Source organism: Rhinatrema bivittatum, chromosome 8 (assembly GCF_901001135.1).
Source record: "Rhinatrema bivittatum chromosome 8, aRhiBiv1.1, whole genome shotgun sequence".
NCBI lineage: Eukaryota > Metazoa > Chordata > Amphibia > Gymnophiona > Rhinatrematidae > Rhinatrema > Rhinatrema bivittatum.
In genome coordinates, this window is record NC_042622.1 from 35,512,281 (window position 1) to 35,526,784 (window position 14,504).

General features: G+C 45.0%; 1 protein-coding gene across 1 annotated transcript in view; it reads left to right on the top strand.

The window, feature by feature from the left end:
• Positions 1 to 14,504, top strand: part of SLC13A3 (solute carrier family 13 member 3) — a 105,394-nt gene that overhangs the window by 18,460 nt on the left and 72,430 nt on the right. The window contains exon 3 of the mRNA XM_029612300.1: positions 4,413 to 4,576. Within this exon, the coding sequence (XP_029468160.1) occupies positions 4,413 to 4,576 (164 nt within the window). The remainder of the gene's footprint in view (positions 1 to 4,412; positions 4,577 to 14,504) is intronic.

A 14,504-nucleotide genomic window follows, 5' to 3' on the forward strand; every position in this document is an offset into this window, starting at 1 on the left:
GATGAGATAATCAAATCTGCAGATGATATAGTTGAGCGATAAGGATGCACCAAGCTAGAAGTTTTTAGTAACCTACATAAGCATATTAATGTTAAAATCAAACTGCCTAATTTGTTCCTAACAATCAGGTTTAACTTACACACCTAGTTTATTATTTTACATTGTTACCGTTCTATGATGGCACACGAGTAATTTGTAATCTATACCACCCATATTTCTCTTTATCGTGCCCTTCTGTAAACCGTTGTGATGGTATTTAACTTAACGACGGTATAGAAAATTTTTTAAATAAATAAATAAAATATAAATTAATTCAGAGTAGTTAAATCACAAGCAGATTATGATAAATTGAAGAAGGACCTTGTGAGACTGTAAGATTGAGCATCCAAATGGCAGATGAAATTTAATGTGGACAAGTGCAAGGTGATGCATATAGGGAAAATAACCCATGCTGTAGTTACACAATGTTGGGTTCCATATTAGGAGTTACCACCCAGGAAAAAGATCTAGGCGTCATAGTGGATAATACTTTGAAATCGTTGGCTCAGTGTGCTGCAGCAGTCAAAAAAGCAAAGATAAAATGGAAAATGTCATAATGCCTCTGTATCGCTCCATGGTGAGACCACACTTTGAGTACTGTATACAATTCTGGTCACCACATCCAGGCCCGGCGGCACAACCAGTGCGGGAGCAGGGAGAGGCCCATGTTGCTGCCGGTGGACTCGTTCCGACTGGCAGCAGAAGAAGTGGAGGCCGGTGGTGCTGCTGGTGGGATCGGGTCCACCAGTGGCAGAAGAAAAAGTCATGTCCAGTTGCTCCTCCTCTTTCCTGCCTGTGTGGCCCCAGAAGAAAAATGTTTCCAGAGCCGCACGGGTAGGAAGAAGGAGGAATCGTTTTGGCAGCCTGCGAAGACAATAATCTGAAAGTCCGGCAGGAGTAGGGGTGAGGGTGTGGAGGTGGAGGCCGAGCAGCAGTTGCATGCGGAACCATTCCTTGCCAGAGGCTACAGAGGGGAGCCCAGGGCAGTTCGGCATGGTGGTGTCAGTGGAGGCTCCCTCCTGGGGCAGGTGCCAGACGTTCTCTCCACGTGACTTCTGCTTCCTGGCCAATCAGCGGTGCTTCCGAGCCCCACACCTCCAGAGGCAAACAGGAAGAGGCAAGGACTGCCACTCCAAATTTAAATTTGGGGGGGGAAGTTCGGCGACGGAGTAGAGTAGTTTACCTGAAATTTGGATGTTATGGTCTTTCGTCATTTGTGAAAAGATAGTCATGTATGATTGCCAAACAGGGTTGTCAACTTTTAAAAATAGAAAAACCAGCCAGGGTCCTCAGCCCTTCTCACGCCCTCTATCTCCTCCCTTTCTTCACCCCCTTCTCCCTAGCTCCTAACCAAGAGCTTTTTTCCTGAAGCAGGGGCTGATCCTTTGCCCAACTATGACAGCAGTGGCAGGTAGTGAAGGAATGCAGGCCAAGGACTGGCTTCCAGGCACACAGCTTCTGTTCTGTTCTCCGGCCCCCCCCCCCCCCCCCAAGCAGGAAGGCCCGCGGGGGCCGTGGAGGTGCTCATCCTGCCACAGCCCGAAGATGTCAGGAGGCCCGCTCATCCCACCACGACCTGAAGATAACAGGAGGCCATGTGTGTATGTATAGGAGTGATTGACAGCAAGTTTGTGTCTGAAAGCCTGTGATTATGTGTCTGTGTGAGAGCCTATGTGTGTGTGTGTGTGAGAGCCTGTGTGTATGTTTCATGTCTCACATATAGACTCTCACTGGCACACACACACACACATAATGTATCTGTGAAGGAGAGGGAGCCTGGATATGTAAGAGAGAGGGAGTGTGTGAGAGAATGAATGTGTTATTGTGCATGTGTGAGAGAGAAGATAAAATGTGGGCGTCTCTACCTCCCCCACTCCACGACAATCTCAGGGTGACTGGAAATCAGAAGATCACATGTATGGAGAGCAGGAGATTTAAAAAAAATCCTTATTGGTTTTAGTTATTGGGTGTAATTTGATGATTCTGCTCTTTTGAAATATTTAATTTTTTGGGGGGGGGAATAGAACATTTTTAATTATTGGATTTTTTATTAATCAGAGGTTTTGAAATATTTTATTGGTGTTTGGGAAATTTTGTATGTTCTATTCAGTAACTGTTTGAAATATTCTATTTATGAATATGATTTTACCATTATGATTGTTTTATATTTACTGATTTTATTATTTAATGTTTTTATGAAAGAATGGTAATGTTTCTGTTTTTCCATTCTTGCTTTGCTTGTTGTGGGTTCCAATTTAGTTCTTCTCAGCACATTTCTATTTATACTTTCTAATTTCTTTATTCTGTTGGTGAGGGTCTGTCTGAGTTCTGCATATGTGATCGAGGTGAGGTATTTTGTTGGCATGTAATTTCGGTGACGGGATCTGTAGCAACCTGGTTTTCTAATAAGAGCTTTATTGGTGTTCTAAGGCCTTGTGTAATGTGTGCAGTGTTGCCTTTTCATAGATAAGGTTGTTAGGGTTGTTTTGATATGGAAGATTTACTATATTGTAATGGTAATTCTGTTCATGGCTTTCTGAGGGCCAAGCTCACACCCAACATGCATTACAAAAAATCTAATTCCATAGGAGTTCCAAGTGTCTTTTTTGCAGAGTTTCTGGTTGGCACCACAGGACTGCATGAAAATATAATCTGCATGTTATAAGGGTTATTTTTCCTTCAGCAGACTATACTTTTGAATGTTCTTTTTAATGTCAAATTTATTATAAATGCATCATTAAATTGTGTGTGTCTGTAAAGGATGTGGGTGTGTGTGGAGTGACGTGTGTGCAAGGCTGTAAGGCTTTCCTAGAGTACCTAATGCCTTTCCCTATCCATGGGTTCTGGGGTGGGAGGCATGTCAGATTTTAAAAATATAGATTGCAGGTCAGAACTGGGTTTTATTTGATGGGCCTGGGACAGGCACTGAATGAATCGGGGGAGGGGGGGGGAAGCAGAGTAATTTTTTGCACAGGCAGCAAAAAAGCTAGCACCGGCCCTGACCAAATCTCAAAAAAGATATAGTTGAACTGGAGAAGGTACAGAGAAGGGTTACCAGAATGATAGAGGGGGTGGAATGGCTCCCCTATGAAGAAAGGCTAAAGAGGGGAGGGCTGTTCAGCTTGGAGAAGAGTCAGCTGAGGGGGAATATGATAGAGATCTATAAAATCATGAGATTTCTAGATAGGGTAAATGTGAATCGATTATTTACTTTTTCAAATAATAGAAGGACCAGGGGGCATTCCATGAAGTTAGCAAGTAGCACGTTTAAAACAAATTAGAGAAAATGCTTTTTCACTCAATGCACAGTTAAGCTCTGAAATTTGTTGCCAGAGGATGTGGTTAGGGCAGTTAGTCTAGCTATATTTAAAAAAGGTTTGGATAAGTTCTTGGAGGAGAAGTCCATTAATCGCTATTAATCAACTTGACTTATGGCCAGATTTTAAATCGTCAGGGTGTGTAAAAAACGGGGGTTACGCGCCTGGCTGGGCCTTGTGCGTGCCGCACACATAACCCTCGTTACACACACAAGAGCCGGGCTGAAGAAAAGGGGAGGGGCGGGGCTGAAGGTGCTGGTACAGCGGCCATTTGCTGCTATGCCGTAGACGCGCACGCCGGCAGTCAGCCAGCGCGTGCATGTTGCTTCTGCTCTGGAGGAGCAACAACTTAAAAATACCCCCCCCCATGAAGGTACATAACATTTAGGGGGTGGGGAGTAGAAGGGAAGGGGAAGGGAGGTTAGGGTAGGTGGTAGGAAAGTTCCCTCTCAGTCCACTCCTTAATTGGAGTAGACTGGGAGGAAACCGGGGAAGGCTGCAATGTGTCGCCGTGCAAAATTCTACCCCACCTTGCGCACGCTGCCCTGGATTTTATAACATGCATGCACATGTTATAAAATCACACATCCATGTGCACGTGCCGGGTAGTGCGCACACATGGACGTGCGCGTGTATATTTTTAAAATCTACCCCTTAGGGAATAGCCACCGCTATTACTGGCATTAGTAGCATGGGATCTAGTTAATGTTTGGGTTCTTGCCAGGTACTTTTAGCCTGGATTGGCCACTGTTGGAAACAGGATGCTGGGCTTGATGGACCCTCAGTCTGACCCAGTATGGCCTGTTCTTATGTTCTTATGGCTATTTTCTTCATTAAAAAAGTATGTGCTTTGATTGATAGCTCATAGAACATTCCAGGAATCTTGCAGTTCCTTAGGAGTGCCCAAATTGAAAAATATTGGCCTTTAGACATGTTTAGTAGGCCTTCCACTATTATTTCTGATAGTTTTATGATTGCAAATGTATATTTTGACAAGAATAAATAACTTCATCTTAAAACCTAGGTGACTTGACATCTAATTTGCATGTTTTGTAGGTTAATTTTAGGGATGATGTTGACCACTGCCTTCCTCTCCATGTGGTTGAGCAACACAGCCTCTACTGCTATGATGCTTCCAATTGCAAATGCCATTCTCAAGAGTTTGTTTGGAGAAAAGGATGAGCCTACAGAAGATAGCGGGCTTATTGAAGACATTCCAGGTAAATCTAACTCTTGCAGTCTATCATATATTGTATTTATAAACCTTCAATAATATGTAGCAATGTATAGAAATATTGGCATTAAAAGAGAATTTGCAAAAGCTGGAGTTTTGTCCTTTGCCAAATATTACCAAAACCAATACTTTATTTCTTTCAAGTCCATAGAAGAATATTTGAATTGATCCTTTGATTTTGCACCAGATTTTGCTAGTGAGCACTATCAGATTGACAAGAATTCACGACATTTAACCTTTTATTAAGTGAACAGGAAAGCTTATTTTTAATAGAAAGGCAAAAAGTGGCAATTTCTTCTGAAAGTATTCACAAAAACCACAAAGTATGATTTTTGCACATCATTAATTGTATTTCTATGACAGTATGCTTAAGGATAGCAAAACATGAAGTCCTTCTTTTATAAAGAGCTGAATGGGCTGCACTGGTGTCACTTAGGATCGGTATCAACTCATGGCTTAGGAACGGTTTTAGGAAGCCTTTCTCCAGTTGACTGCAAAACGTTTTCTTTCTCTGGCTATCCAACTTGCCCATTAATCATCCTTGACGAATGCCAGATATCCCTGCAAGGTAATGGCATCATCACTGTATACACTGCATGGCTTGTGAATACAGTTTGTTTTCAAATTAACAGGATCATTCATCAAAATGCATTATGGCATTAATGCCCACAATAACGCCAACGCATGCGATAGTAAAGGTAGCACGAGCAAGACAGCGAATGCAAATTTTTCAAAGGGGTGGGATTGGGGAGGGTATAGAGTCCATCAAGTTAGGGTGAGAGAACATTGTAGAAATGTCATCTTTGTGAGACCTTCCTCAGTCCAAATGACATCAAATCTTCACCGGCCTCAAAACCCTAAACCACCACCAAAACCTCATGTCGAGTTATTAGCTGGCTTTCCTATAGTGATATAAATAGTTGAATACTATGATGGCCTTATAAAAAGTCTCTCTCTCTCTCTCTTCCCCCCCACACAGTAAGTAAATTAAAAAATTATCATTAACATGCCCCTTTTTCTTATTGCAGCCATTATCCATGTGAAATTATAGCATTTTGATGAATCTAGGGGTAAAATTGATAAATAAAAGAAAATAGATAATGGCAAAGATTGCATATAGGTTTAGGTCCAATAAATGAATACCTACAAAATCAGTTTATACTTTAGCATTCACCATCCTAGGACTTCTCGCTTTGTATGACCTCTTCAACTTCCAGAGTCCTAGGGTGGTGAACGCTAAAGAATAAACTGTTTTGTTGATTTTACATGCTTGTTCACCAAGAGGCTGGAATACAAAGAAGGAAGTGGACAATACATTGAAATCATTGGCTCAGTGTGCTGCGACAGTCAAAAAAGCAAATTTAGGAATTATTAAGCAAAGAATGGTGAATACAGCAGAGAATGTCATGGTACCTCTGTATCTCTCCATGAACAGTCGGCACCTTGAGTACTGTATGCAGTTCTGGTCATCGCATCTCAAAAAAGATATAGCTGCACTGGAAAAGGTTCAGAGAAGGGCAACCAAAATGATAAAGGGGATGAAACAGCTCCCCTATGAGGAAAGACTAAAGAGGTTAGGGTTGTTCATCTTGGAGAAGAGATGGCTGAGGGGGGATATGATAGAGGTCTTTAAGATCATGAGAGGTCTAGAATGGATAAATGTGAATTGGTTATTTACTCTTTCAGATAATATAAGGACTAGGGGGCACTAAAATGAAATTAGCAGTTAGCACATTTAAAACAAATTGGAGAAAATTATTTTTCACTCAACACACAATTAAGCTCTGGAATTCATTGCCAGAGGATGTGATCAGGGCCGGTGGAAGCACTAGGAGAACTAGGCCTGGGCCTAGGGTGCTGAGTATTAGGGGGCGCCGCGAGCAGTGGTATCCCGAGGGGAGCCAATGCCCCCCGGGTGCAGGGAGGCTCATGCGGCCGCCGGTGGACCTCATCCCACTGGTGGCTTAGCAGCGACACGCATATAGCAGGCAGATCGGCAGGGCCATGATGGAGCTCACGTCACCACGGCCCGAAGAAAAAGATCGCGTTTAAACGCGCTGTTGCTCCTCCTCCTTCCTGCCTGCTCAGCTCCGGAAGTAAACGTTGCAGGAGCCGTGCGGGCAGGAAGGAGGAGGAGCAGTAGCGCATGCAGAAGAGGAGCAGCGCTTACGGGCTCCCGCGAATCCCAAGTTGCAGCGGCCCGAGAAGAGGAAGAGGCCCGGTAGCAGGGCTGCTGCAGAACCCATCATGCGGCGACTCACGAAGAGGAGGCCCAGAGTGAGAGAGAGGCTGAGGGTCTGTAGAGTGTGTGCGTGTGCGTGTATGAGATGAGTTGAGAGATTGTGTGTGAGAGTGAGGGCCTGAATGTTTGCAGAGACAGCATGTGAGAGCCTCTGTGTGTGAGTGAGACAGCATGTGCCAGTGAGAGACTGTGTGTATGAATGATTGTATGAGAGAGCATGTGACAGTGAGAGCCTGTGTATGTGTATGAATGATTGTATGAGAGAGAGCATGTGACAGTGAGAGCCTGTGCTTGAGCAAGACAGCATGTGGGAGTGAGAGAGAGCCTGTGTGTGTGAGTCAGACAGCATGTGCCAGTGAGAGACTGTGTGTATAAATGATTGTATGAGACAGAGCATGTGACAGTGAGAGCCTGTGTGTGTGTGTGAGAGAGAAATGCATGTGAGAATGAGAACCTGACTGTGTGTTTGAGGGAAGAAGATGGAAAGAAAAGAAACAGAAAAAAAGACAATATAAAAGGAATTGGCAAAAAAATAAGAAGGGAAAGTGGAAAAAAATAAGAAAGGGAAGGCAGAAAAAAAAAAGCTTGTGACCAACCGATTAGAAAACTAAGATCAGACAGCAAGGGTAAAAAATAAATAAATTGCTTTTTAGTGATTGGCACATGTAATCTTTGGGAATGTGCAAGAATAGCATTTTCTCTATGCGGATCTCACAATGTACGAGATCAGCATGGAGAAAGTGGAAGCCCACGGGTCTGCACAGAGGAGGCAGCAGAATGGACTTCAGTGTCAGTAGCAGCAATCAGCACCTCCCCAATAGCCACGCGGCAGCAGTGACAGTGGCAGCAGAGGAATGAAAGAGGTTCCGAGGTTGTTGGCAAAAGAAAGAGAGGGGGTCTCTGCCTTTAGTGTGTGCATGTGTATGAATGGGACTCTGCCTGGGGGTGTATGTGTGTGAATGCATGGGTGCCTGCCTGGGGGTCTGTGTGTGTGAGAATGAATGTGTGCATGCCTGGGGGATGGGGAGGGAGTGGTGTGAAAATGAATGGGAGCCTGTCTGGGGGTCAGTGTGTGTGAGAATGACTGGGAGCTTGCCTGGGTGTGTGTGTTTGTGTGTATGTGAGAGAGCCAGTGAGTGTGAGAGCATGAGTGTGTATGAGAAAATCCAAGGGAGTAAGAGTTTGTGTGTGGAGGGGGAGAGAGTGTCTTAGAGCCTGAGAGTGTGTCAGTGTCAGTGAGAGCAAGAGGTTATGGTGCATATAAGAGCATGAATGTGTATGTATGTGACAGTGTATGTGTGAGAGAGAATGGACATGTGAGTATGTGTGAGAGAGGATAACCTCCTAATCCTCGACAATATCAGGGTGACTGGAAATCAAGAGCTCCCACAGAAGGGGACAGCAGGGGCTTTTTAAAATCCTTATTAGTTTTAATTATTGAATGTTATTTGATATATGTGCTGTTTTGAAATATTTTATTGGTGTTTGGGAAATTGTAAAAAATGTATATGATTTTAATTAATAGAAATTCTATTTATCAGTAGTTTTAAAATATTCTTTTATTATGGTTTTACTATTATAACTGATGCTTTATGTTTCTTGATTTTATTTGTTTTATGAGGAATGGTGGTTCTATTTTTCTATTGTTAATACACGGAGTCTGGCTTCTTGGAGTTTCCATTTCAGTTTTTGTGCTCCTTCATTTTGTATTCTGTATTTGATGAGTCTGTCTCTGCTCTGTGTGTGTGACCATGATGAGAGATTCTGCTAGCATAGGGATCTATAGCAATCAGGTTTGTTTTGTTTCCTCAGTAGGTGGTGTATTGTTATTCTAGGGCCCAGTGTAATATTTACCCTTGCTTTTTCACAGGTAGGGTTATTGTTGTTTGAGTCCTTGGTGTTATTACTGTTATGTTACGATGGGATTGCAGTATAGATTTTGAGTGTCTTTTTTTGCGGGGTTTTGTGTTAGTTCACAATATGCCTTGCAGTGGAAGCTGTTTGTGCTGCTGTTACTGTGAAGTGACACCAGAATTTGAAAATATCTTTTACTATGATGAGCTGTAAGGGAAACATCCAAGCTCCATTGTTTGGGGGAATTTCAGTGGATTCACAGAGTTAGAGAACTGGAGGTGCAGGATCTATATTGACATTCTGTCCCTTCCTATATATTCCAGACTTCACTGTCATAGCCATATAGAATTAGTTGAATGAGGCTATCAAATAATTTTATAGTGTGAAACTGGCCAGCTTTTTAAATTACGCAGAAGACCCTTTGGACTTTTTTATTAACACATTTTTTGTAACCAATTTGAAAGCAGGATCCATGCTATAGAGGTGGGTGTGATGAAGAAATGTCATTTTGGCTCCTCCCCTCCAAAAAAAAATTCTTCTGTCTAGCGACGCCAATGATTTTCTGTGACCTTAAGCATTAGTACAAGAAGGATTGAGGGGGGGGATGCTGGAGAGGCACACAAATGCATTAGCCCCCGGGCGCCGGAGACCCTTGTTACGCCACTGGGTGTGAGCCATATGGGGCCACAAGCGGCGGCAAAGAGGAGTGGAGATTTGGCAGGCCCCGAGCAGTGTGCAACCTGCTCGTGACCCAGAAAACCACACAGCTGGTGGGCGTGATCGAGAATGAGGTAGGAGTCGGGGCTGAGACCGGGGGGGGGCGCAAGGGAGAAGGCTCGCCTAGGGCGCCTAATCCCCTTGCACCGGCCCTGGATGTGGGGGAGCGGAAGGAAAGTTCCCTCCGAGGCCGAGGTACACCCCCTTGCGCGCGCCGACCCCGGATTTTATAGCATGCGCGTGGCTGCGTGCGCATGTTATAAAATCAGGCGTAGATTTGTACGCGCTGGGTTGCGCACACAAATCTATATCCACGCGTAGCTATTAAATCCCGCCCACATTGAATATGTCAGTATTCAATCCCGCCCACATTGAATATGTCAGTAGATGCATATAGTTTGTCCTGCTTATCCCGTTCTGCAGAAATAGCAGGGACAATGTATGTGTAACTGTTAGCCACTTCTCAAAGGGAAACTATAACTACTATGCAGCTTTGTGAAAATTACCCCCTGAGAACAGCAGGTTAGTGTAATATTTTATTTTATTTGGGAGTTATATATTATGTTAGATTGTGCTTATATATTGCCTTCACCAAGCAAAAGTTCAGCTCAGAGCTGTTGGATAAGTTACGCTGCAGCACAAACAGAACTTTCAAATGAAATATCCCTGTGCTTTGCATCTTACAAAGGAAAGAAACCTATTCAGGTTTCCTAGTCTTAGAAGCATGAAAACATGGAATATGACAGCAGAAAAAGACCATCATTGTGCATGTCTAAAATCTCTTATCAGTGGACTTTTAGAGCCTGATTTACCAAAACTTTTCTCCCATTTTGTGTCTAAGGGAGAAAAATTTAGTAGGTCAGGCCCTTAATCTAAATATTTGCCAACATTTAAATCAAAATGGTTAAATCGTAGGTGATGACAAGCCTGGGAACAGAGCCAGAATCTAGAGACGAGGTCAAGCGTGCAGAGGTCAAAGTCCTGGAATCAGTCCGAGGAGTGGTCAACAAAGCAGAGGTCAGACGAGGTCACAGGCAGGCTGAGGTCAGGAGGCAGGCAGCAGGCAGGCGAGTTGAGTAGCAGGCTGGAGTCAGAAGGCAGGCAGCAGGCAGGCAGATCGAGGAACAGGCTGGAGTCAGAAGGCAGGCAGCAAGCAGGCAGGTCGAGGAACAGGCTGGAGTCAGAAGGCAGGCAGCAGGCAGGCAGGTCGAGGAACAGACTGGAGTCAGAAAGCAGGCAGCAGGCAGGCAGGTTGAGGAGCAAATCAAGGTCAGTACCAGGGGTGGATTGTGGGAAAATAGTGGCCCGGGGGATTTTTCTCCATACTGGCCCCTGGGTACCCAATTACACATACAAGATAATTTACATATATAATTTACATATATATGTACACATCCCTTAAAACATTAAAAAAAAGCTACCCGGCACGCACACCTCTCCCTCTCTTCCATGCCAGGCCTAATTCTGTCCTCCCTACTCACCCACACACCTTCTTTCCCTTCCCCCCCCCCCCACTCCTCCAATATTCTTCCTCTTCTTAGGTTGTCTTTCTGCTGGGGAGAGGAGAGAGCCTTGCTAGCACCCATCTTCTTTATGATATTCCCTCCACTCACCTCTCATATTCCCTCCTACACATTCACTTCCTTCCCACCTTTCCCTCTCATCTCTCCCCTCTCTTCATTTAAGCCTCATATTCCATACCTTCTGCCTTCTTTTCCCTTTCTCATTCACTCCACTCATTCTCTCAACAATCTCACTCCCTTCACCTCGCTTCCTCTCTCATCTTGTCCCTTCCCTTCTTCCTTAACTCGGTTGTCTTTCGCTGGGGGGTGGGGGGGACGGGACGGAGGGGACGGGACCAGGGGCCTGGCCTTCCCCCCTGCGGCTCTTCCTTGCAGCGGCCCGAGTCCCAGCACTTTTCTTCATTGGCAGGGTCTCACTTCCAGGCAGGGCTAGTGCAAGGGTATTAGGCACCCTAGGCAAACCTTACAGCCTGGCACCCTCCCCATACACAATTTTAAATTATACATTTATAACATATGTCACTTTTCATGTAAAATTCAGAGATAAAATTAATATACAAGTTGTTGTGATAATTTCATGCACTGTTGTGATGCCAACAAGAAAACTTTGCATTTTGGAATTCATATGGCATCACACCTATTGTGATATATTTCGGCATGGTCCTCCCGTATCAACACAGTACTATCTGCCAACACTCAAAGAATAACAACTTCACCTGTGAAAAAGAATACCACAAAATTACACCAGAATCTAAAATATCAATACACCTCCTATCAGGAAAACAGAACAGGCCAAGCTACTACAGATCCCTAAAGAGAAACCACGTGCTAAAAGAATGCTTCATCTCAGTCTTTGCATGCAGAACACAAACCCCCGCCAAATACAGAATAAAGCCATATAAAGTATAAATAGAAATGTGCAGACAAAAACTAAACTGTAAAACGTATCACACCAGACTCTATACAGTGCAACAATGGAAAAACAAAAATGTCACCATTCTTCATGAAACAATCAATAAAGTCAAGATATATAAATCATGAATTATAATTATAAAATCATACTAATAAAATAATTTCAAAACAGCTGATGAATAGAATATCCAAACAATATTTCAAACAGCAGACACATCACATACTACCCAGTAATTAAAATGGTAGTCAATCAAGAAAAATGAACTTAAAAAGCTACTTTTACTTACCTTCTCCAGCAGTTCTCCTATTCCTTTCCCTTGCAGGCCACACTAGAAGCAGCAGTAGCTGCTGAAGCTGTCCTCACAGTCCTCTTCCTTAGTCTCTTCTCTCTCTCTCTCACACACACACACACACCAGTCACACCCTCAAGACCAGTTTGTGTCTCTCACACACCAATCATCTTCCCAACCAGTCTCTCTCTCTCTCACACACAAGCACACACATACCATCATCTCCCTGATCAGTCTCTCTCACATATACACACGTCACCTCTCTGGCCAGTCTCTCTCAATCACACAATGCTCTCGCTCTCTCTTACTTACACACCGGATTTCAATCACACACATGCTCTCTCTATTTCATTTACACACAAGCTCTCAATCACACACATGCCCTCTCTCACAGCCACAAGCCAGCCAAAAACATGCTCCATCTCTCTCTCGCACACACATTGACACATACAAGCACCGTCCCTGACTCACACACAGAAGCACCAATCCTTTCTCACATACACACACATACCATTCCTTTCTCACATACACATAAACACAGAAGCACCATTCCTTTCTCACATACACACACACACACACACACACACAAGCACTCTTCCAATCTCAAATACATCACACAAAGGTCCCCAGCTGAACAGCTTGTCTCCGGCGGCGGTTAGCAGTGCCAGTGTTCATTTCTTCGGCCCCCACCGGCTTGGTCTCCGGTGGCGGCTGGCTACGTGACATCCATCTTCTTTTCTTCGGCCCTGCCAGCCTCGATTTTCATTTCTTTGGCCCCCGCCGGCCTGTTCTCCGGGGGCGGCTGGCAGCCACAGTCTTCATTTCTTCAGCCGCGAGTAGCATGCGACATACCTAGGTCCTGCAGCCCGATCCCCCAATAGGCCAATCTGCCCCTGGTCAGTACCAGAGAGTCAGTCTGGAGGTACTACCTGGGAAGACGGACAGACGAACAGGAGGACGCTGGAACTAGGATGCAGGAACAGAACTGGAACAGAAGGATCCTGGAACGAGACTTGGAACAAGACTAGGACAAGATTCAAACGCAGTGATAATATAGCAGAACGCCGACCCGATTGCCAAGGCAAGGAAGTACAAGCAGAGACTTCCTTATAACAAGGAATCAATCAGGGCGTGCCACGGAGCTAAGACCCGCCCTTGGCCCTACAAGAGGCTGGGCGGTCCGTGCGTGGTAGGGGCATGGCCAACTCAGCCGAGGAAGCCGAGCTCTGGCGTGAGGTCTGGTGCACAGTGGAAGGCCCGGCGACCACCGCCGCGGGACGCCGAGGCCTGGAAGTGCTAGCAGCTGCCGCTAGGGAGGCCAACCCGGGCCCTGCCATGGAAACATGAAGGTGAGCAGGCCCGTGCGTGGGACGGGTGCTGATGGGACGCATAACACATGTCTTAAGTTCTTATACTCTTATTACCTTGGACCGGTTACTGGATTTTTCTTACTCGCTGCCTGCCTTGACCCCGGATTGTGTTGGATCTCACTTGCCTTCCATCTGCTGGACCATCTGCTGTTCAATAGATCCCTAGAAACGGGAGTGGTACCAAGAGATTGGAGAAGAGCGGTGGTGGTCCCGCTTCACAAGAGTGGGAACATGGAGGAGGCTGGCAACTACAGACCGGTTAGCCTCACTTCGGTGGTGGGAAAAGTAATGGAGTCACTGCTGAAAGAGAGAATAGTGAACTATCTACAGTCCGGAGAATTGATGGACCAGAGGCAACATGGATTCACCAGGGGAAGATCCTGTCAGACAAATCTGATTGACTTTTTTGACTGGGTAACCAAGGAATTGGATCAAGGAAGAGCGCTCAATGTCATATACTTGGATTTCAGCAAAGCATTTCATACGGTTCCGCACAGGAGACTGGTGAATAAAACGAGAAGCTTAGGAGTGAGTGCCGAGGTGGTGACCTGGATTGCAAATTGGTTGACGGACAGAAGACAATGTGTGATGGTAAATGGAACTTTCTCTGAAGAGAGAGCGGTTTTATGTGGTGTACCGCAAGGATCGGTGTTGGGACCGGTCCTGTTCAATATCTTTGTGAGCGACATTGCGGATGGGATAGAAGGTAAGGTTTGTCTTTTTGCGGATGACACTAAGATCTGCAACAGAGTGGACACGCCGGAAGGAGTGGAGAGAATGAGACGGGATCTAAGGAAACTGGAAGAGTGGTCGAAGATATGGCAGCTGAGATTCAATGCCAAGAAGTGCAAAGTCATGCATATGGGGAGTGGAAATCCGAATGAACTGTATTCGATGGGGGGGGGGGGGGGGGGGGGAAGGCTGATGTGCACGGAGCAGGAGAGGGACCTTGGGGTGATAGTGTCTAATGATATGACGTCTGCGAAACAATGCGACAAGGCGATAG